Source organism: Macaca nemestrina, chromosome 15, assembly GCF_043159975.1.
Source record: "Macaca nemestrina isolate mMacNem1 chromosome 15, mMacNem.hap1, whole genome shotgun sequence".
In the NCBI taxonomy this organism is placed as follows: domain Eukaryota; kingdom Metazoa; phylum Chordata; class Mammalia; order Primates; family Cercopithecidae; genus Macaca; species Macaca nemestrina.
Window position 1 is genome coordinate 15,655,795 of NC_092139.1, and position 20,561 is coordinate 15,676,355.

Consider the following 20,561-nt stretch of genomic DNA (forward strand, 5'->3'; position numbering starts at 1 on the left):
TTTTAGGAAGTGTTTCTTTAAGCAGACCATCTGACCTCCCAACTGTTACATTTGTGTGGAAAGAAAGTCCTCCATTGCCCATGGCATTGGGCCAAGTGTGAGACAGGGACTACATTCAGTCTCACTTGTATTGCAAGTGCAAAGATCTTGAACAACCTGGGTTGTTTCCAGACATTATTTTTGGTTAATTTTATTGTCTTGCAAGTGAGTGTGCCTCCTCAGGGCTAATCTCCTCTTTGTGCTTGAGCATCAGGTACATAGTGATTTGTTTCTTTTTTTTTTTTTTTTTTTAAGTAGTTTGGTCATATTTCTTTTAAAAAAAACCTTTTATTATTGGTTATTTAGTATATATAGGCCTGCTATTGAACATTATTTGCTTGACATTGACCTTAAAGCAGTCATTTTGGAAACGATCGTATAGGACGATAGTGATTGACATGCTTCGTGTACTAGCGTCTGCCCTGCCTACAGGTATTTGGATAATGTTTGGAGTCAATGAATTACTGTTTTGGGGGGCTGGGAGGGAGAAGTAATGGAGAGTGAGTTTACTTTCAGAAAACATTCAACCATATTGCAACAAGAAAGATGTGTCAGAAAAGAATCTTAGAAATAACCGGTATAAGGAATGATGTGGGTATTTTAGATGTATTTAAAGGCTATTGAAAAGGACTTTATATTGTAGAAAAAGTGGTTTATTACTTAATGTTTTTCAATTGACCAAGTTTCTGTAGGAGTGGAGCCTCTCAAAAAACTAAAGAGAACAGAATAATAGATTTACACGTGATTGCTTAAAGGTGTCGTCTTGTGTCTTTGAGGAAGAGTTTAACACACAGATCCTTTCCAGCATTTAAGAATGTGCAGTCTGCCATTTGTGGGTTTACATGTAATAGATGCTTAATAAGTTTTTGTAGACTATTAAGTGAGTATATTTTAGAATTGCTTTTGCTTTATAACAGCGAGGCACAGGAGTGCTCCTTTGTATCTGTATATCCGTGTTACATCAGATTTACCGAAAGACTTCCAAGGGGAGACATTTAGTGAAATGTTTGTGACGATCTGAAAAGGAGGCTTCTCCAAAATTGGGATCACTTCTTTCCTTCTGTTTTTTTTTCAGACACATCTTGTTTGGAAATATCACTTACTATGAAGGGGAATGATATGTTGATGAAACAAAAGTACAGCTACTACATTATAAGTTGTGTTAATCCAGTTTAAAAATTGATTATTAAAAATGTTTTTTTGACTGGGCACGGTGGCTCACGCCTATAATCCCAGCACTTTGTTGAGGCCAAGGCAGGTGAATCAGTTGAGGCCAGGAGTTAAAGACCAGCCTGACCAACATGGTGAAACCCTGTTTCTACTAAAAACACAAAAAAATTAGCCAGGTGTGGTGGTGCACACCTGTAGTTACCACTACTCGGGAGGCTGACACAGGAGAATCACTTGAACCTAGGAGGCAGAGGTTACGGTGAGCCAAGATCGTGCCATTGCACTCCAGCCTGGGCGACAGAGTGAGACTGTCTCCAAAAAAAATAATGTTTTCCCAGGCCGGGCATGGTGGCTCATGCCTGTAATCCCAGCACTTTGGGAGGCCGAGGCGGGCGGATCACAAGGTCAGGAGATAGAGACCACGGTGAAACCCCGTCTCTACTAAAAATACAAAATATTAGCTGGGCGCTGTGGCGGGCGCCTGTAGTCCCAGCTACTCAGGAGGCTGAGGCAGGAGAATGGCATGATCCCGGGAGGCGGAGCTTGCAGTGAGCCAAGATTGCACCACTGTACTCCAGCCTGGGTGACAGAGCGAGACTCCGTTAAAAAAAAAAAAATGTTTTCCCATAATTGCTTAAATATTTCATAGTGCAAAGATTTAACAATCTGTAAGTTGAAAGTGGATAAGACTAAGCATGTATTAGCCATAGCACAAGATAATTAAAAAAAGACTAAGCACAATTGCAGATAGTTCTGTAAACCATTTCTAGAAGGGTCTGCCTTCTTGTATATTAAATCACTCAGATTGTGCTCAGTACAGTCTAGTCTTGGTAGGTTCACTGCTGAGTGCCAAATACACATTTTGTGACCATTTTTTAGTACATCATGTGTAATTAAAAAAAACTTTCGTAGAGCTCATGTGCCCAGATTCTTCTTCACCACAACCCATAAAAGCTATTTGACACTTGTAAAATGGTAACTGCCAGCCAAGGCAAGATTCTATTTTTATGAGAAGATTTTTGTGTTACCAAGCCAATCTTAAGACGCAGGAGGACATGGAATTAAGGAATCTTTTAAAAGAAATACCTGTAACTCCATCATTTTGCACGTTTTATTATGGTGCTTATGTATGCTATGTAAAATTAGGGCTTGAGACTAAGATGAGTATGTTTTCTTGATCTGGTGTCTGAAGCCCTTCAAATAGGGAAAAAACCAGGAGATGAAAGGTCCTCATCTGTGTGGGAGGCAGAGAGGCAGGGAAATGGCAGCACGACACAATTCACAGTAAGAGGTGTTTTCCAGCACCAGCAAGATCTGAAGAATCTTTGTGTTTCAAACTTTTCAACCTAATTTTACTGTGTATAAAATAGTGTTTGTCTCTAAGAAGACTCTAACAAAGCATTTTGATCTCTCGAGTCCTTAATTTACCTGATGGAAAACAATCCTTAAAGACAGGTTTAAAGGAAGACTTGTTTGCATTTAAGGACTTAGTCTTCAGGACAGTACTGTTGAGCAACAGGTTCAGAATTTATATAGAAGTTGCATTTCTCAAGTTCCACAGTTCCTTGAAGCCTGCTATTAACTATATCAATATCAGTAATGAAAAACTTAATTTGTTCTTTGAGTTATGTGGGCAAATGATATATTTTCCCCCATTCATAACTGTGATGTCTGTCCCGGCTTCTCTTTGGGAGAGGAGCATCTGCTTGGGTGCTAAAATACTAGCATCAGGCTGGGCACGGTGGCTCATGCCTGTAATCCCAGCACTTTGGGAGGCCGAGGCAGGAGGATCACTTGAGGTCAGGAGTTGAAGATCAGCCCGGCCAACATGGCGAAACGCTATCTCTACTGAAAATACAAAAGTAGCCGGGTGTGGTGGTACACATCTGTAATCTTAACTACTCGGGGCCGGGCGCGGTGGCTCAAGCCTGTAATCCCAGCACTTTGGGAGGCTAAGACGGGCGGATCACGAGGTCAGGAGATCGAGACCATCCTGGCTAACACGGTGAAACCCCGTCTCTACTAAAAAATACAAAAAACTAGCCGGACGAGGTGGCGGGCGCCTGTAGTCCCAGCTACTCGGGAGGCTGAGGCAGGAGAATGTCGAAAAGCCCGGAGGCAGAGCTTGCAGTGAGCTGAGATCTGGCCACTGTACTCCAGCCTGGGCGACAGAGCGAGACTCCGTCTCAAAAAAAAAAAAATCTTAACTTCTCGGGAGGCTGAGGCAGGAAAATCGCTTGAACCTAGAAGATGGAGTTTGCAGTGAGCCAAGATTGTGCCACTGCACTCCACCCTGGGCAACAGAGCAAGACTCTGTCTCAAAAAAAAAAAAAAAAAAAAAATTAGCATCTATTTTTTAGGGCCTTTTGAGATGGGAAGGGGATTTTCTTTTCCTGTCTAAGAATATAAGTTACTTGTGACCTGGCGTGGTGACTCACGCCTGTAATCCCAGCACTTTGGGAGACCGAGGTGGGTGGATCACGAGGTCAGGAGATTGAGACCATCCTGGCTAACATGGTGAAACCCCCGTCTCTGCTAAAAATACAAAAATTCAGCTGGGCATGGTGGTGGGCACCTGTAGTCCCCGCTACTCAGGATGCTGAGGCAGGAGAATGGCGTGAACCCGGGAGGCGGAGCTTACAGTAAGCCGAGATCACGCCACTGCGCTCAAGCCTGGGTGACAGAGTGAGACTCCGTCTCAAAAAAACAAAACAAAAAAAGACTATGGCTGGGCGCGGTGGCTCAAGCCTGTCATCCCAGCACTTTGGGAGGCTGAGACGGGCGGATCACGAGGTCAGGAGATCGAGACCATCCTGGCTGACACAGTGAAACCCCGTCTCTACTAAAAAATACAAAAAACTCGCCGGGCGAGGTGGCAGGCGCCTGTAGTCCCAGCTACTTGGGAGGCTGAGGCAGGAGAATGGCGTGAACCCGGGAGGCGGAGCTTGCAGTGAGCTGAGATCCGACCACTGCACTCCAGCCTGGGCGACAGAGCGAGACTCCATCTCAAAAAACAAACAAACAAACAAACAAAAACAAAAAAAATAGGACTATAAGCTACTTGTTCCATTAGTAAGATTGTATTTTGTGGGTTAGTATATGTGTGCTTGAAACAGTATCCCTGGCCCCTCTATCCACTAGATGTCAGTAGATCCCCCATTCTGCACACTGGTTGTGACAACCAAAAAATGTCTCCAGACGTTGACAGATGTCTCCTGGGGGAACAAAATTGCCGGTCTTGAGAATCACTGCCTTAGACGCTCTGTTCAGGCTTAAATAAGACACATAAAAATGTTAAATTAGCAGGTGACTAATAATTTATGAGTATTGTTTGTTGAATTTTCATATTTATCATGTTGGAAATTTGAATTTACCTAGTCTTATTTGGAGAGTTTAACTTTTTTTTGTTTTGTTTTGTTTTGAACTACATGTTTCAACCAACTGTTAGACGTAACTCCTTTAGGTGAATTTAAGGATAACATTTTTGAGGCAGTCTTAATTTAAAAAGCCTGTTCCTTTCTCAGCTTCTAGAAAACTTACATATTTATGACTGACTTGAGCTGAGTGCAGTGCCTCATGCTTGTCATCCCAGGACTTTGGGAGGCCAAGGTGGGCAGATCACCTGAGGTCAGGAGTTTGAGACCAGCCTGGCCAACCTGGTGAAACCCTGTCTCTGCTAAAAATACAAAAACTAGCCAGGCATGGTGGCTCACGCCTGTAATCCTAGCTACTTGGGAGACTGAGGCAGGAGAATTGCTTGAACCCAGGAGGCGGAGGTTGCAGTGAGCCAAGTTTGCACCACTGCACTCCAGCCTGGGCGACAGAGCTCTGTCTCAAAAAAAAAATTAAAGATTTATGACTGACTTGAAATCCTGGCAGTCAGCCTGCTTTAGAGAGCATTAACCAAAAATCCCTTGGTCCACACCCTTTCTAAATTTAGGCATTCATTCAGAGTCTCAAACTCTAAGGGCCACTCAGGACACAGTTGGGTTGCTCTTTCTGGGATGGGAGTACATTCTGGAGCAGATACTTTACTCCTAGCTTATTATTTGACCTTGAGACCTGTGGTTGGTGTTGTGAAGTCGTACATATACTACGAGTGACTTTTTTTTTTTTTTTTTTTTTTTTTTTTTTTTTGAGACGGAGTCTCGCTCTGTCGCCCAGGCTGGAGTGCAGTGGCGCAATCTCGGCTCACTGCAAGCTCCGCCTCCCGGGTTCACGCCATTCTCCTGCCTCAGCCTCCCGAGTAGCTGGGACTACAGGCGCCCGCCCCTGCGCCTGGCTAATTTTTTCTATTTTTAGTAGAGACGGGGTTTCACCATGGTCTCGATCTCCTGACCTTGTGATCCGCCCACCTCGGCCTCCCAAAGTGCTGGGATTACAGGCGTGGGCCACCACGCCCGGCCTACGAGTGACTTTTTTGTTATGAAAAGTGCTCTTCTTAAGACAGTTTACAAAAAGGAAAAGGAGAAGGAGTGAGTGAGTAAATGAAGAGAGGGGAAGAGAGGAGGAAAAAAGTTTCTATTTTAGCAGCTGACGGGGGAAAAATACCCAATGAAATAAGGTCATAGCTGACTTCTGAATGGTTCTGGACTTGTTTCTTGACACTGGTGACTTGTCTTCTAAGACCATTATGTAGATCTTCAATGGAACTCCTCTGTTATTTTGTTCTGATTCCAAAAGTAAAAAGGAACAACTGCACTCTTGGGGAATTTTGTTGAATAAGGTAATACTTATGCCTCTGCTATCCAGAGTCACATTTCGACTGAGTTTCTTTTGAGTTTTGCAGTCCTTTTTGTTCTCAGTAAGAGAGAATGTGCCAGGACTCCTCAAGTAGCTTAATTGCTCTGGTCATTCGTCTCTTCTTGAGGACCAGCTTTAAAAATCATTTTGGGCCGGGCGCGGTGGCTCAAGCCTGTAATCCCAGCACTGGGAGGCCGAGACGGGCGGATCACGAGGTCAGGAGATCGAGACCATCCTGGCTAACACAGTGAAACCCCGTCTCTACTAAAAAATACAAAAAAAAAAAAAACTAGCCGGACGAGGTGGCGGGCGCCTGTAGTCCCAGCTACTCGGGAGGCTGAGGCAGGAGAATGGCGTAAACCCGGGAGGCGGAGCTTGCAGTGAGCCGAGATCCGGCCACTGCGCTCCAGCCTGGGCGACAGAGCAAGACTCTGTCTCAAAAAAAAAAAAAAAAATCATTTTGATACTCAAAAAAAAAATTAAAGTAACAAACTGTTTCTTTATAATAGAACTTCTAGTTAGTTGGTTTGCTGGTGTCTACATTGGTTGGCTATTTCCTGAGAGACCTGTCATTCTGTCTTTGTTGCCACTGGTTATTTTTAAGTACTTTGACTCATTAAAAACATTTTTGGCTTTTAAAGGATGGCCACGAAGATGAGCACAACTGTCCTTATTTTTGACTCGTGAAGAAATTTAATGTATTTAGATGTAATGCCTTCATTATTCTCTTAATTTACAAGATGAGGTAAACAAGCTCCAGTGCTCCCCACCCCACCACCACACCAGTAAAATTGCCAGTCTAAAATCCGTTCCTGTCTTCTTCATCTCCGCTTTTGCTTTTAATAGTATAAATTCTCTAGTATGTTCTTCATTACTCTCATCACTTCTCAGGATCTGTGAGCCTGGGTACGGGTGGGATAGTTTTCTTGTTGGGGGTTTGTAATTAAATGAGACCTCAAATAAGCCTTTTAGGAAAACAATACATCTGTCATCACCATAGGGAAAAAGAAACAACAGAAGTATCCTACCTTCCTTCTGTCAACTTAAAACCCTAAGGTTGCCAACCTGAGCCTTGGTCCTTAAGAGGAAGCAGTGTTCACATTCACCTGTTCCTGGTATTATAAACCTAGTTTGCTTTCAATTTCTCGTAATTTTGAGACCAGAAAGAAACCTTTACTATGCCCCAATTACTATAGAAACCTCTCCATACTTTTTAATTTGCATTTTTGAATGTAAGCTGTAGTTTGCAATTCTTAATATTCACCAATAAATATTGTACCCTACTGATTCTCTTTGTATAATGAATATGCAGAGCACACGGGTATTGTAAATCATTTAAAAAACACTGTGGGAAAGTCACAAGGCCAAGAAACTTACTGTGTACCAAGGAGAAACATATTTCGAATAAATGAACATAGCTCCATGCTAAATGGAGCTATTTTCATAACTGAGTAGGTGACACCATTTTGACTGAATATTGGCAATTACATATCTCCTCTATAATTTACCTTTTTATTTTCTTTCCCTTACAACTTTTAGGTAGAACTTTAGACTTCATAGCACTGAATTAACCTGCACTGAAAGCTGTTTACCTGCATTTGTTCACTTTTGTTGAAAGTGACCATGTCTCAAGTTCAAGTGCAAGTTCAGAACCCATCTGCTGCTCTCTCAGGGAGCCAAATACTGAACAAGAACCAGTCTCTTCTCTCACAGCCTTTGATGAGTATTCCTTCTACTACTAGCTCTCTGCCCTCTGAAAATGCAGGTAGACCCATTCAAAACTCTGCTTTACCCTCTGCATCTATTACATCCACCAGTGCAGCTGCAGGTAAGCATATGAATCCAAGTGTCTTCTATTTCAAATGTTTTCTTACCCTGTTTTCTGATCTGATAAGTAGGTTGCAGATTTAGGGAGCTCTCACATTTACCTTCAAAAAGTAAAAGAAAATATCACCACCCACACTTCTTTATCCCAGTTATACAACACTGGTTGTGTAGGGGATTGACAGAGGCCTCAGTTGACAGACCATTGTAGGTTGTGAGAAAGAGAATTGAAAGCTGAAAACTACACAGACTATAAAGCCTCCTCTGTTAAAGAGTGGTGGCTGGCAGAAAGAATTGAGCAGTAAATACCACCTTGGATATTCATCGTTGTATGGGATAATTCTGCATTTAAAATTATTTCCCAGAACAAGCCAGGTGCCATGGCTCACGCCTGTAATCCCAGCACTTTGGGAGGCTGAGGCAGTTGGATCACCAGAGGTCAGGAGTTCGAGACCAGCCTGGCCAACATGGTGAAACCCTGCCTCTACAAAAAATACAAAAACTAGCTGGGCTTGGTGATACACACCTGTAATCCCAGCTACTCAGGAGGCTGAGGCAGGAGAATTGCTTGAACTTGGGAGGTGGAGGTTGCAGTGAGCTGAGATTGTGCCGCTGCACTCCAGCCTGGGCAACAGAGGGAGACTCCATCTCAAAAAAAGAAAAAAGTAAAAACTAGGCCGGGCGCAGTGGCTCACACCTGTAATCCCAGCACTTCAAGAGGCCAAGGCGGGTGGATCACAAGGTCAGGAGTTCGAGACCAGCCTGGCCAATATGGTGAAACTCTGTCTCTACTAAAAATACAAAAAATAGACGGCCATGGTGGTGCGTGCCTGTAGTCCCAGCTATTCAGGAGGGTGATGCAGAAGAATCGCTTGAACCCAGGAGGCAGAGGTTGCAGTGAGCCGAGATCACGCCACCGCACTCCATCCTGGGCGACAGGGCAAGAGACTCTGCTTCATAAATAAATAAATAAATAAATTTTTTTTTTTTGAGAGTCTCGCTCTGTCACCCAGGCTGGAGTGCAGTGGCCACATCTTGGCTCACTGCAAGCGCCGCCTCCCGGGTTTACGCCATTCTCCTGCCTCAGCCTCCCGAGTAGCTGGGACTACAGGCACCCGCCACCTCGCTCGGCGAGTTTTTTGTATTTTTTAGTAGAGACGGGGTTTCACCGTGTTAGCCAGGATGGTCTCGATCTCCTGACCTCGTGATCCGCCCGTCTTGGCCTCCCAAAGTGCTGGGATGACAGGCTTGAGCCACCGCGCCCGGCCAAATAAATTTCTAACAACTGACGAAGAGCTCTTGTATCTGCATAAGCCTTCTTTTTGAGTGTCTGTAAGATTTTATCCCAAGCAAGGGGGCAGCCAGATTTACTAGAAAGCAAAAAAGTACATTGACATTTATTTATTTTTATTTCTGTTTTGAACAAGTAAGTTTAAGTCTGGAAGGTTCCAGAAGTAGTTCAGAAATCATAATGAGGACCAATTAGAAATGGAATAAAGAAGCAGAGTTTTTTTCTCTTCTTTCCTTTCCTTTCGTTTGTTTCACAGGGTCTCTACTCTATTGCCTAGGCTGGAGTACAGTAGTGTGATTATGGTTCACTGCAGCTTCAACCTCCTGGGCTCAAGTGGATCCTCCTGCCTCAGCCTCCTGAACTGCTGGATTATAGGTGTGAGCTACAATGTCCAAATTTATTTTCTTGTTAAAATTTTCTGCGTCATGGCCAGGCATGGTGGTTCACACCTGTAATCCCAGCACTTTGGGAGGCCGAGGCGGGAGATTGCTTGAGCCCAGGAGTTGGAGACCAGCCTGGGCAACATGGTGAAACCCCATCTATACAAAAAAATACAAAAATTTTGAGACAGAGTGAGACCCTGTCTCAAAAAAAAAATTAAAAAAATAAAAAATTCTCCTTCTTGGCTGGCCACAGTGGTTTACACCTGTAATTTCAGTGTTTTGGTATGCTTATTTATTTATGAGATAAAGTCTCGTTTCGTTGCTTAGGCTGGAGCGCAATGGTGTGATCTCGGCTCACTACAACCTCTGACTCCTGGGTTCCGGCAATTCTCCTGCCTCAGCCGTCCTGAGTAGCTGGGATTACAGGTGCCTGCCACTACACTCGGCTGTTTTGTATTTTTAGTAGAGATGGGGTTTCGCTGTGTTGCCCAGGCTCATCTCCAACTCCTGACCTCAAGTGATCAGCTTGCCTTGGCCTCCTAGATTGCTAGAATTACAGGTGTGAGTCATTGTGCCAGACTGAGAGGCCAATTTAAAAATTAGCTGGGCTTGGTGGTGTGCACCTGTAGTCCCAGCTACTTGGGAGGCTGAGGCAGGAGGATTGCTTGAGCCCAGAAGTTCAAGGCTGCAGTGAACTGTGATAGTGCTGTCTTACTCTAGCTGGGCAGCAGACTACGTCTGACTCAAAACAAAGTTTAGAAGCATTCAAATCTGATTATTAGGAAAATGAACTAAAGGTACTTTACTGTACACAGGGGCTCATGCCCATAATCCCAGCACTTTAGGAGGCTGAGGCAGGTGGATCGCCTGAGGTCTGGAGTGTGAGACCAGCCTGGCCAACGTGGTGAAACCATGTCTCTACTAAAAATACAAAAATTAGCCAGGTGTAGTGGTGTGCGCCTGTATTCCCAGCTAATTGGGAGGGTGAGGCAGGAGAATCGCTTGAACTTGGGAGTCAGAGGCTGCAGCGAGCCGAGATGACGTGACTGCACTCCAGCCTGGGCAACAGTGAGATTCCATCTCAAAAAAAAAAAAAAGATTTAAAACCTTTGAAAAATACCTAAAAATATTATAGACAAGAAACTGAGGCTAAAGAAAGAAAACTTAAAACCAATATTCTTATGAATAGGAGACAGGGTCTGACCAAAAAAAAAAAAAAAAAAAGGGAGGGGGGGATAATAAATAAAAACAATATTCTGCCTCCCAACACCCTCCCTGCTACATGGCAAGACCAGTGAAATAAATGGAGTGTCAGTGTTGGGTTTTTTTTTTTTTGAGATGGAGTCTCGCTCTGTCACCATCCTGGAGTGCAGTGGAACCATCTTGGCTCACTGCAACTTCCTTCTGGGTTCGAGTGATTCCTGCCTCAGCCTCCCTAGTAGCTGGGGCTATAAGCACATGCCACCGTGCCCGGCTAATTTTTGTATTTTTAGTAGAGACAGGGTTTCACCATGTTGGCCAGGATGGTCTCGATCTCTTGACCTCGTGATCCACCCGCCTCGGCCTCCCGAAGTGCTGGGATTACAGGCATTAGCTACCACACCCAGCCTAGTGTGGATATTTCTATACCAGCGTCACCTCATAACAGAGTCTTTTCTTCCCCTTCCTTATGCCTATTTCCTTTCAATTTCCTCCTTTGTCTTCTCATTTCCTTTACTTTATGAATCTGTTCTTAGAGCGTTTGCTTCTCCCACTCGGCTGCATGGTATCTTCTATGCCACCCCCACGGTTCCTTGGACTGGTTCACCAGATAACATTCTTGATTTTTCATAGTCCTGTAGAGATGTTGTTTTCCCCATATTTGTCATGTGAGACTCTCTGAAAAGGAAAAGGCACAGACTGTTTCAGTCCTCTGGGATTTATTGCTTTTTCTTCTAATGAGTTCTGGTGTCCAAATCCTATTGACTTTGTAAAACTCCTGCCCACCAACATCATTTTATTTTACTTATATAATTGTTAGAAATAGATAAGGTCTTAGGATGGCAGCCTTTGGAGAAAAGACTAGAGGATGCCCGGGAATGAGAGTTTCACTGTATGAAAGATGACAGCCGTTGTTTGAGAGATGGTAGTGGTATGTTGAGTTTAGCGAAATAATGGGCAGCTGGCAACTGTCATAAACAGCTGGCAACTGTTTCAGAAACCAGTCTGTGCTCAGAAGACCTTGTATTCCAGTTGGTTTTAATAGCAGTGCTTCATCTGATTTCAAATCTTGCTTGCCCATTATGGGTTAGTTATTCCCCTGACTTCAGTCTTTTGAAGACACACCCTCTCCTAGATTACCTGGCTTCAACTGGTTCAGAAAAGACCCTAGTTGTGTCTTCTCTGGGAACGTACTCCTGGAATGATTTGCAGTTTTGTATCATGGCTGCCTACATTTGTAGGCCTTCCGTTTGTTTTTCCTCTATTTTCATATCCCTAGGAGAATAGTAGTCTTACATACTGCTAGTTGACTTCAGTGCTCTTACATTATTTTTCACTTCCTTCTCGTGTGGCAAACCCCATAGAAAAAAATCCCAGCTGTGTCTTGTGAATGAGTGAGTTTGTTTCAGCAAGATCCAGTTTGAGTATAAGCTTTTGTGTGAGCAAGGTCCGGCTCACCACTGTAAGGTAAATAGCATCCATACTGCTAGTGCATTTATAACCCACCTGGAATGTTTTCTGTTTTTTTTATACTCCTGAAAGTGGTGCTGTGATTCAAAATACGTATTTTCAAACTGATGAGGTTGTCTTAAACAAAAGCTATACTTAGACAAGATTATAGATTTTTGAAGTTTCTTCTTTTTTCATCCTTGCCAATGGGTCAAAGAAAATCTGTGCTTCTTTTTGGAATATTTGGGTTTTATTTTATTTTTTTTTAGAGTCTTTCTTTGCCGCCTGGGCTGGAGTGCAATGTGGTGTGATCATGTCTCACTGCATCCTCGACCTCCCAGGCTTCAGCAATCCTCCCACCTTGGCCTCCTGAGTAGCTGGGGCATGCCACCATGCCCAGCTAGTTTTTTTTTAATTCTTTGTGGCGGTGAAGTCTCACTGTGTTGCCCAGGCTTGTTTTGAGTTGCTGGACTCAAAACAATCCGCCTGCCTTGGCCTCCCCAAATGCTGGGATTACAGGTGTTAGCCACCCCGCCTGGCCATATTTTGCTTTTAAAACTCCAAATAGTGTGTGGTGGTTTGGGATTCTGAACAGAGACAGTTCTCAAGCACCTGTGATTGATTGCCCGTAAGTTTTCCAGCTCTGGGCCACCTCTTGTCTGCTGCTTACTTCTGGCTCCTCTCCTGCTTGTTTGCACAAGGCCCTTAGGGTAGGGAGAAGAGGTGATGGGAAATCAGTTTTTTCACTTGTTAGCAATCCAGGCAAAAGGTTTGAAGATGCAATTGCCTGGCTAATTTTGCATTGTAGTAGAGATGGGGTTTCACCATGTAGTCTCAAAGTGAGTATTTTGTATTGTCTCCGGTTTCAGTTATCCTTGTCATTCCCCTTAGAGAATGAAAGTCTGACTATAATTTTAAAATTGCTAATCATTATTCAAGAATTCAGTCTTTTTAGAACATGTGGAAAAAAGGAAAAAGAATTCAGTCTTTGAAACTTGTTTGTTATCTGTATTAACAGCATATCTGTAGTTATCTTTTTTCCCAACCATCTAAGGACACGGACATATGGAGTTGTCTTTTGCAGTTGTAGCATAAGATGATATAGTATGAGAGATAAGGAATTAACGCTGTTTCTGATCATAACCTTGCAGCAAAGATAATTTAATTAAGGATGAGCTGTTTATCTCATTATGCCTCATTTTCCTTCACATGCAAACCTCAAGCCTTGAATAAATCAAATGTTTCTTTTCATTTGACTGAAAGTAGCATCAGGCACAAACATGAATAGTCACCATAGCATAACACGGTTGAGTTGCCTTTGAAGTCAGACAGATCTGGGTTTGAATCTCAGCGTGTTACTAGCTGTGTGATCTTGTGCAAGTTACTACTTTGTTGTTGTTTCCTCATCTGTAAAATAGGGATAATAATACCCACCAAATAGATTTATTGTGAGAATTAAATGAGAGCATGTATGTTAACGTGTGGAGCACAATGCCTGCCACCTAGTAAATGCTTGAGAAATGGTAGCTGTAATTCTGGCTACTTGGGTAGCTGAAGCAGGATTAAGCATTTAAGAAAAACGAATATTTCCCACTCACACAAAACTAGCTTAAAAATGTTGTTTTAAAGCATAATTCTATTTGAAATGTGTCTTTATAGACACTTTTAGGCAATTAGGGGCTGGGAGCAGTGGCTCATGTCTGTATTCACAGCAGTTTGGAAGGCCAAGGCCAGCAGATCACTTGAGGTCAGGAGTTTGAGACCAGACTGGCCAACATGGTGAAACCTCGTATCTACCAAGAAATACAAAAATTAGCTGGATGTGGTGGTGCACGCCTGTAGTCCCAGCTACTCAGGAGGCTGAGGCAGGAGAATCACCTGAGCCTGGGAGGCGGGGGCTGTAATGAGCTGAGATGGCACCACTGCATTCCAGTCTGGGTGACAGAGTGAGACCCTTTATCAAAAAATCAATTAATTAAAATAGAAATAGAAGGCCGTAAGTAATTTTTCTGTAACTGTTGTATTTACAGGATTTTTTTGCAGACCTTAACTTTGGGATTCCCTTTATTAACTTTTTATTATATTTTGGCTTATGCACTTTCTCACTTTAACTTTTAATAATTTAGGTAGTTTGGCTGTGTGTTCATCTCTAACCGCATATTTTTTTACCCACAAGTTGTTCAAAGAGGAGAAGTTGTTCTCTTGGGTGATTTAGATTATTTGAAAAATCAAGAAATGTGGTGTACTTTTAGTTCTGTCAAAACCAAGATTCTAACCTCGCTACCAACAGCATGCAGCAGAGTGGCAGCTAGCGCCGGATGGGGAAGTCCTAGAGAAAGGCAAGACTGTTCATGAGAATAACTGTGTGTGTGTGTGTGGTTTTTGTGTTTTTTTTTTGTTTTTTTTTTTTTGTTTTTTTTTAGCATTTTCTCCTTCAGCATTTATCCATGAGACAATCACCAAGATGACCCAGGGGTTGTACCGCGTTGCAGGCTTCTGCCGTTTGACCTTCCTGCCTGCCAGGGTTTTGAGGTCATACTGTTATTTGTTCTTAAATGAGTAGCCCGGTGAACTGCAGAATATATAAAGGAGATCCCTGATGTCCTGATGTGTCAAGTGTCAAGGGCGCGGGGGGAGTAAAGGATTATTTATTTATTTATTTATTTATTTATTTATTTATTTTTGAGATGGAGTCTCGTTCTGTGGCCCAGGCTGGAGTGTAGTGGCGCGACCTGCTGGGATTAGAGGCACGAGCCACCGTACCTGGCTTTCTTTTTTTTTTTTTTTGGGATGGAGTCTCACTCTGTTGCCCATACTGGAGTGCACTGGCGCAATCTAGGCTCACTGCAACCTCTGCCTCCTGGGTTCAAGTGATTGTCCTGCCTCAGCTACCCAAGTAGCGGGAATTACAGGCGCGTGCCACCACACCTGGCTAATTTTTGCATTTTTAGTAGAGATGGGGTTTCACCATTTAGGCCAGGCTGGTCTCGAACTCCTGACCTCAAGTGATCTGCCTGACTTGGCCTCCCAGAGTGCTAGGATTACAGGCGTGAGCCACTGCACCTGGCCAATAAAGGATTCTTTATGTTTTTTTCCTTTAGTGGAAGCTGTGCACTGAGGGAATCCTAAAAGTAAGACCTACAAGAAAAATCAGCTATGAAGGCAAGTTGCCCCACCCCTTAAGGCACCAAACTTAAATGACCTAGACATACTGAAATCCAGATTTCCCTTGTAAATTGTTTGTAAGTGAGATAAAGTGATATTCAGCGATAACATAAGAAAAGTAAAAGCTTCAATTAATTTTTTTTTTTTTTTTTGAGACGGAGTCTTACTCTGTCACCCAGGCTTGAGTGCTGTAGCGTGTTCTCAGCTCACTGCAACCTCCACCTCCAGGGTTCAAATGATTCTCTTGCCTCAGCCTCCTGAGTACCTGGGATTACAGACATGTGCTACTACACCTGGCTAATTTTTGTATTTTTAGTAGAGGCAGTGTCTCACCATGTTGGCCAGGCGAGTCTCGAACTCCTGACCTCAGGTTATCGGCCCGCCTCGGCCTCCCAACGTGCTAGGATTACAGGTGTGAGCCACCACGCCGGGCCGCTTCAGTTGATTTGATAAATTCCGAAGTAATGAATCTCAAATCTTTGGGGTGCATCAGAATTACTTTGGGAACTTGTTAAAAATACAAATGCTCATTCCTTAAATCCTATCACTTTGGAAGGCTGAGGCAAGAGGATCACTGGAGCCCAGGAGTTTAAGACCAGCCTAGGAAACATAGGGAGACGCTGCCTCTGCAAAAATTAAAAAATTAACCAGGTATGGTCTGGGCACGGTGGCTCACGCCTGTAATCCCAGCACTTTGAGAGTCCGAGGCGGGCAGATCACAAGGTCAAGAGACGGAGACCATCCTGGCCAATATGGTGAAACCCCGTCTCTACTAAAAATTCAAAACTTAGTTGAGCGTGGTGGTGTATGCCTGTAGTCCCAGCTACTCAGGAGGCTGAGGCAGGAGAATTGCTTGAACCTGGGAGGCAGAGGTTGCAGTAAGCTGAGATCATGCCACTACACTCCAGCCTGGCGACAGAGCAAGACTCTTGTCTTTAAAAAAAAAAAAAGCCAGGTATGGTGGTGTGTGCCTGTAGTCCCAGCTACTCTGGAGGCTGCAGTGAGCTATGATTGTGCCACTGAGCTCCAGCCTGGACAGCAGAGTATGACCCCATCTCAAAAATTGAAAAAAAGGGTGGTTATGCTTTCAAACAAGAGCCCACAAACACATTGCAGCATCAAAACATTGTCTTAATTTGTGTGAAGTACTACTATGTGTTTAAATCAAGTTTACAAAATCTCTTTCATGAGAAGTAATTGGAAGAGAATTTTGAGGCTGGACATGGTGGGTCATGCCTGTAATCCCAGCACTTTGGGAGACTGAGGCAGGTGGATCACTTGAGGTCAGGAGTTTGAGACCAGCCTGGCCAACATGGTGAAACCCCGTCTCTACTAAAAGTACAAAAATTAGCCGGGCATGGTAGCAGGTGCCTGTAATCCCAACTACTTGGGAGACTGAGGCAGGAGAATTTCTTGAACCCAGGAGGTGGAGGTTGCATTGAGCCGATATCACACCACTGCACTCCAACCTGGGGACAGAGTGAGACTGTGTCTCTAAAAACAAAAAAATTTCAGTGCATACACAACACAATCTCTTTTTTTTTGTTTGTTTATAAAAACGACAAAAAAGGATAAGAAGGGGATGACAGGATGAATTATCAAGATAAGACCAGGCCTCTTAAACCGTGACCATAGAAAGTGTTCAAGGTTCAAGTGACATACTGCAGTCAATGTCAGGTTTCACGAATTGAGAGCTCACACTTTTCATTTCTAGGAATTTACAGTACTGCTGACACTTGGAGATCAGCACCGGTGAGCTGAGTGAACTGGTATTAAAAAGGTCAAACACACAGTTGCTGCTAAAGCTTTGGAGGGAACAAAATTTCCTAAGCCCACAGTCTGTCCTTTGGTAGCGAAGGAAGGAATCCAGGTCTTATGCGTGGGCCAAACAGGTACCTTTCAAAAGTGTATCTAGAGGTACTACCATTTAATATGTATACGAATGGTTTCTTAACAAACTTGTCGATTTTGAAAGCACAGATTCTACACAACCAGTGACAAATGCTTATTTTTTGGGAATCCTTAACCTCATTGTAAAGCAGTGGTTTCCAATCTGTGATGCCTCAAGGCCTGACAGTCTGGAAAGGCGGTCAAGGCGGTCGTAGGAAGGATGGCAGGTGACCAGATAATTTCAAAGATTTCCGAAAAATTTAATGAAATATATTTTTGATAAGATTGTATAGATTAGCAATAATATAAATTTTATCTAGAGTCACATCAAGTCAGTGTGGTAATATCGATTGTAATTTTGTTGGTCAGAAGTGCTTATTGTCAGTTGTATGTCTCTTAATTAAAAAGAATGAGAAAATGTAATATTAAATGTAAATATTACTTAAATACAAGCCAGCAGGTAGTATCTCCTCAAACAAGGGACCCATGCAAGGGGAGTATGCTAATCAAGAAGGTGTGGCTGGTGAAGGGTTGGGGATCAGTGACCTGGAGGCTGTGTCATTAATGGCTGTTTTAGCAGAGACCCCCTCAGATGCATGAAGTCATCCCAGATCTTGGTATGTGGGAAGGAATCTGGGAAGTTATCAGTCACATCTTTCTTGTTACTTTTGATTTCTTTGCAGTATACTTTCTTCATGGTTATTCTCTATTGCAGACAAATTCTGTGGATCAGAACTGCTCTTAAAATGATTCAGACTGTACTTAAAATGCAATTATATGAATTCTGTAAAAAATATAATTCTAATGCAAGAAAGAGAGAGATCTGTAATTCATGTGGCCCTCTGTGCAAACCTCAATGTTATTCTTATAGAGTTGATTCATGCATTAAATTTAGTTGAACCAATTATAGTACAGAATAAGGTCTTTTTTATTTCTCTGTATATACACCCTAAAGAGGCATTTTAAAGTGGATTTTTGTGTGCATTTAGATTTTGCCATTTCTAGTGTTCTGTTTTTGATATGAAAGTGTTGTTTTTAAGTATGATTGTGCACTGACACTAATCTTTCCAGGCTGGTTTTCTTTTTAAATGGTTTTTTAAAGTTTATGGATTGGATGAACTGAGAGAAAGAAAAATTGGAAAATGAATAGCATGTATCTTCTGAAGTTGATACATTTTGAGATAACTTGTTGTATATGAAAATGGAACTCATTTTCCTAGCAAGTATTACCACAGGTCAAATTCCATTAGAAATATCAAGAATGGAAATATCTGAATATTTTGTGGGCCTTGTGTAACTTCTCCAAAAAGAATTGGGTTGCGGCCGCCTCAGTGATTTTTCACCTTTCCTTGAGTTGCACATCGTGTTGTATTGTAGCTCTTTAAGTGTGCTTTGTGTTCTTTGAACTCCTCTGGGGCAGGAATTGTTTCTTTTTTTTTTTTTTTTAGACAGAGTTTCACTCTTGTTGCCCGATGTGGAGTGCAGTGAGGCAATCTCGGCTCACTGCAGCCTCCGCTTCCTGGGTTCAAGTGATTCTCCTGCTTCAGCCTCCCAAGTAGCTGGGATTACAAGTGCGTGCCACCGTGCCTGGCAAATTTTTTGTATTTTTAGTCGAAATGGGGTTTCACCATGTTAGCCAGGCTGGTCTTGAACTCCTGACCTCAGGTGATCTGCCCGCCTCAGCCTTCCAAAGTGCTGGGATTACAGGCGTGAGCCACTCTCACTGCAAAGTCTGCCTCCTGAGGCCATTCTCCTGCCTCAGTCTCCTGAGTAGCTGGGACTACAGGTGCCCACCACCACGCCCGACTAATTTTTTGTATTTTTTAGTAGAGACGGAGTTTCACCATGTTAACCGGATGGTCTTGATATCCTGACCTCGTGATCCGCCTGCCTCGGCCTCCCAAAGTGCTGGGATTACAGGCGTGACCCACCATGCCTGGCCAGGAATTGTATTTCTTAAGCTTAGCACAGTGCTTTGCATCCAGTTAGTAACGTAATAAATGCATCATTCAATAGTGTGTACAGATATACTTCTGAGTGCAAGCCAATAATCCTGTAAATCAGTACAACCAAGGTTATATTGATTAAATATTCTCAAACACTAAAATAATTTGGACATTTACATGGGATTTTTTAATCGTGAAATTTGATGTGTTTTGGAACTTATTTCTGACAGCTGTACCATATAGCTTTCACTGATAATGTCTTGGGTTAAATTGTGGCTCCTCTGATAACCCTCAGAGTAGATTTTGTGCTGTTGACTGTATATAAATATCGAGAAATCACAGCATATTCTTGGATTTCCTTGTCTGATGCCTAGCAGTGACCCAGGTCCTTTTATGTATCATGAATCCGATTAGCAGAAAGCATGCTATTACATTTTATTTTAGTGAGTATCATTCTCATATCAGAACAAAACAGTTATTTGTCGATTCTTTCTTGTAGAAAGCATAACTCCTACTGTAGAACTAAATGCACTGTGCATGAAACTTGGAAAAAAACCAATGTATAAGCCTGTTGACCCTTACTCTCGGATGCAGTCCACCTATAACTACAACATGAGAGGAGGTGCTTATCCCCCGAGGTATGTGTGAGTTTTTTTTTTTTTCCTCCATAAAATACAGGTGAAAATGTGTGATATTTTACATAAACTAGTACCTCTAGATTGTGGAGGGAGTAATGATTTGGTTTGGGCCTGCCAAATGTTGAAGTCGGTCTTAATTACTCTTGTGCCTTGTGCCCCTCCCCTGCCTTTTTTTTTTTGAGACAGAGTCTTGCTGTGTCGCCCAGGCTGAAGTGCAGTGGCGCTGTCTCGGCTCACTGTATCCTCAGCCTCCTGGATTCAAGTGATTTCTCCCTGTCTCAGCCTCCCGAGTAGCTGGGATTGCAGGCGCCTGCCACCACGCCCGGCTAAGTTTTTTTTGTATTTTTTAGTACAGACGGGGTTCTGCGATGTTCGCCAGGCTGGTCTTGAACTCCTGACCTCAGACGATCTGCCCACTTTGGCCTCCCAAAGTGAGTCCCAAACTCACAGAGCACCCGGCCGCCCCTCTTTTTTTTTTTTTTTTTTTTTAATTCATTGAGACAGTGTCTCCCTATGTTGCCCCAACTGGTCTTGAACTCCTGGGCTCAAGGAGTCCTCCTGCCTCAGCCTGCCACAGTGCTAGGATTAAAGGCATGAGCCACTACACCCGGCCCTTTGTGCTTCTTTACTGCTCTTGGAAAGGGCCTGAGCATATTTCTCACTGGCAGTGTGGCTTGTGCCCTCTAGCAGCCTGGCTAAAGATCACCCTTGTAACTGCTTTGTGTAACTGAATCTTATTCAAACATGATTCCCATAGCATCATGATTCCTGCAAGACAGTGATTCCCAGCATTTGTAGATTACCTGATAATTGGGTACTTTTT

General features: G+C 43.1%; 1 protein-coding gene across 10 annotated transcripts in view; it reads left to right on the forward strand.

The window, feature by feature from the left end:
* The window catches only part of LOC105470705 (staufen double-stranded RNA binding protein 1), an 81,715-nt gene that overhangs the window by 20,436 nt on the left and 40,718 nt on the right, over positions 1–20,561 (forward strand). For 5 of the 10 annotated variants that reach the window (XM_011722899.2, XM_011722901.3, XM_011722900.3 and 2 more), the window contains 2 exons: positions 7,492–7,780; positions 19,600–19,738. In XM_011722899.2, coding sequence (XP_011721201.1) covers positions 7,576–7,780; positions 19,600–19,738 — 344 coding nt within the window. In that variant the 5' untranslated portion in view covers positions 7,492–7,575. Of the gene's footprint in view, positions 1–7,491; positions 7,781–17,021; positions 17,157–19,599; positions 19,739–20,561 lie in introns of those variants that run through there. The other 5 variants (XM_011722904.3, XM_011722907.3, XM_011722903.2 and 2 more) reach the window with 2 other exon arrangements.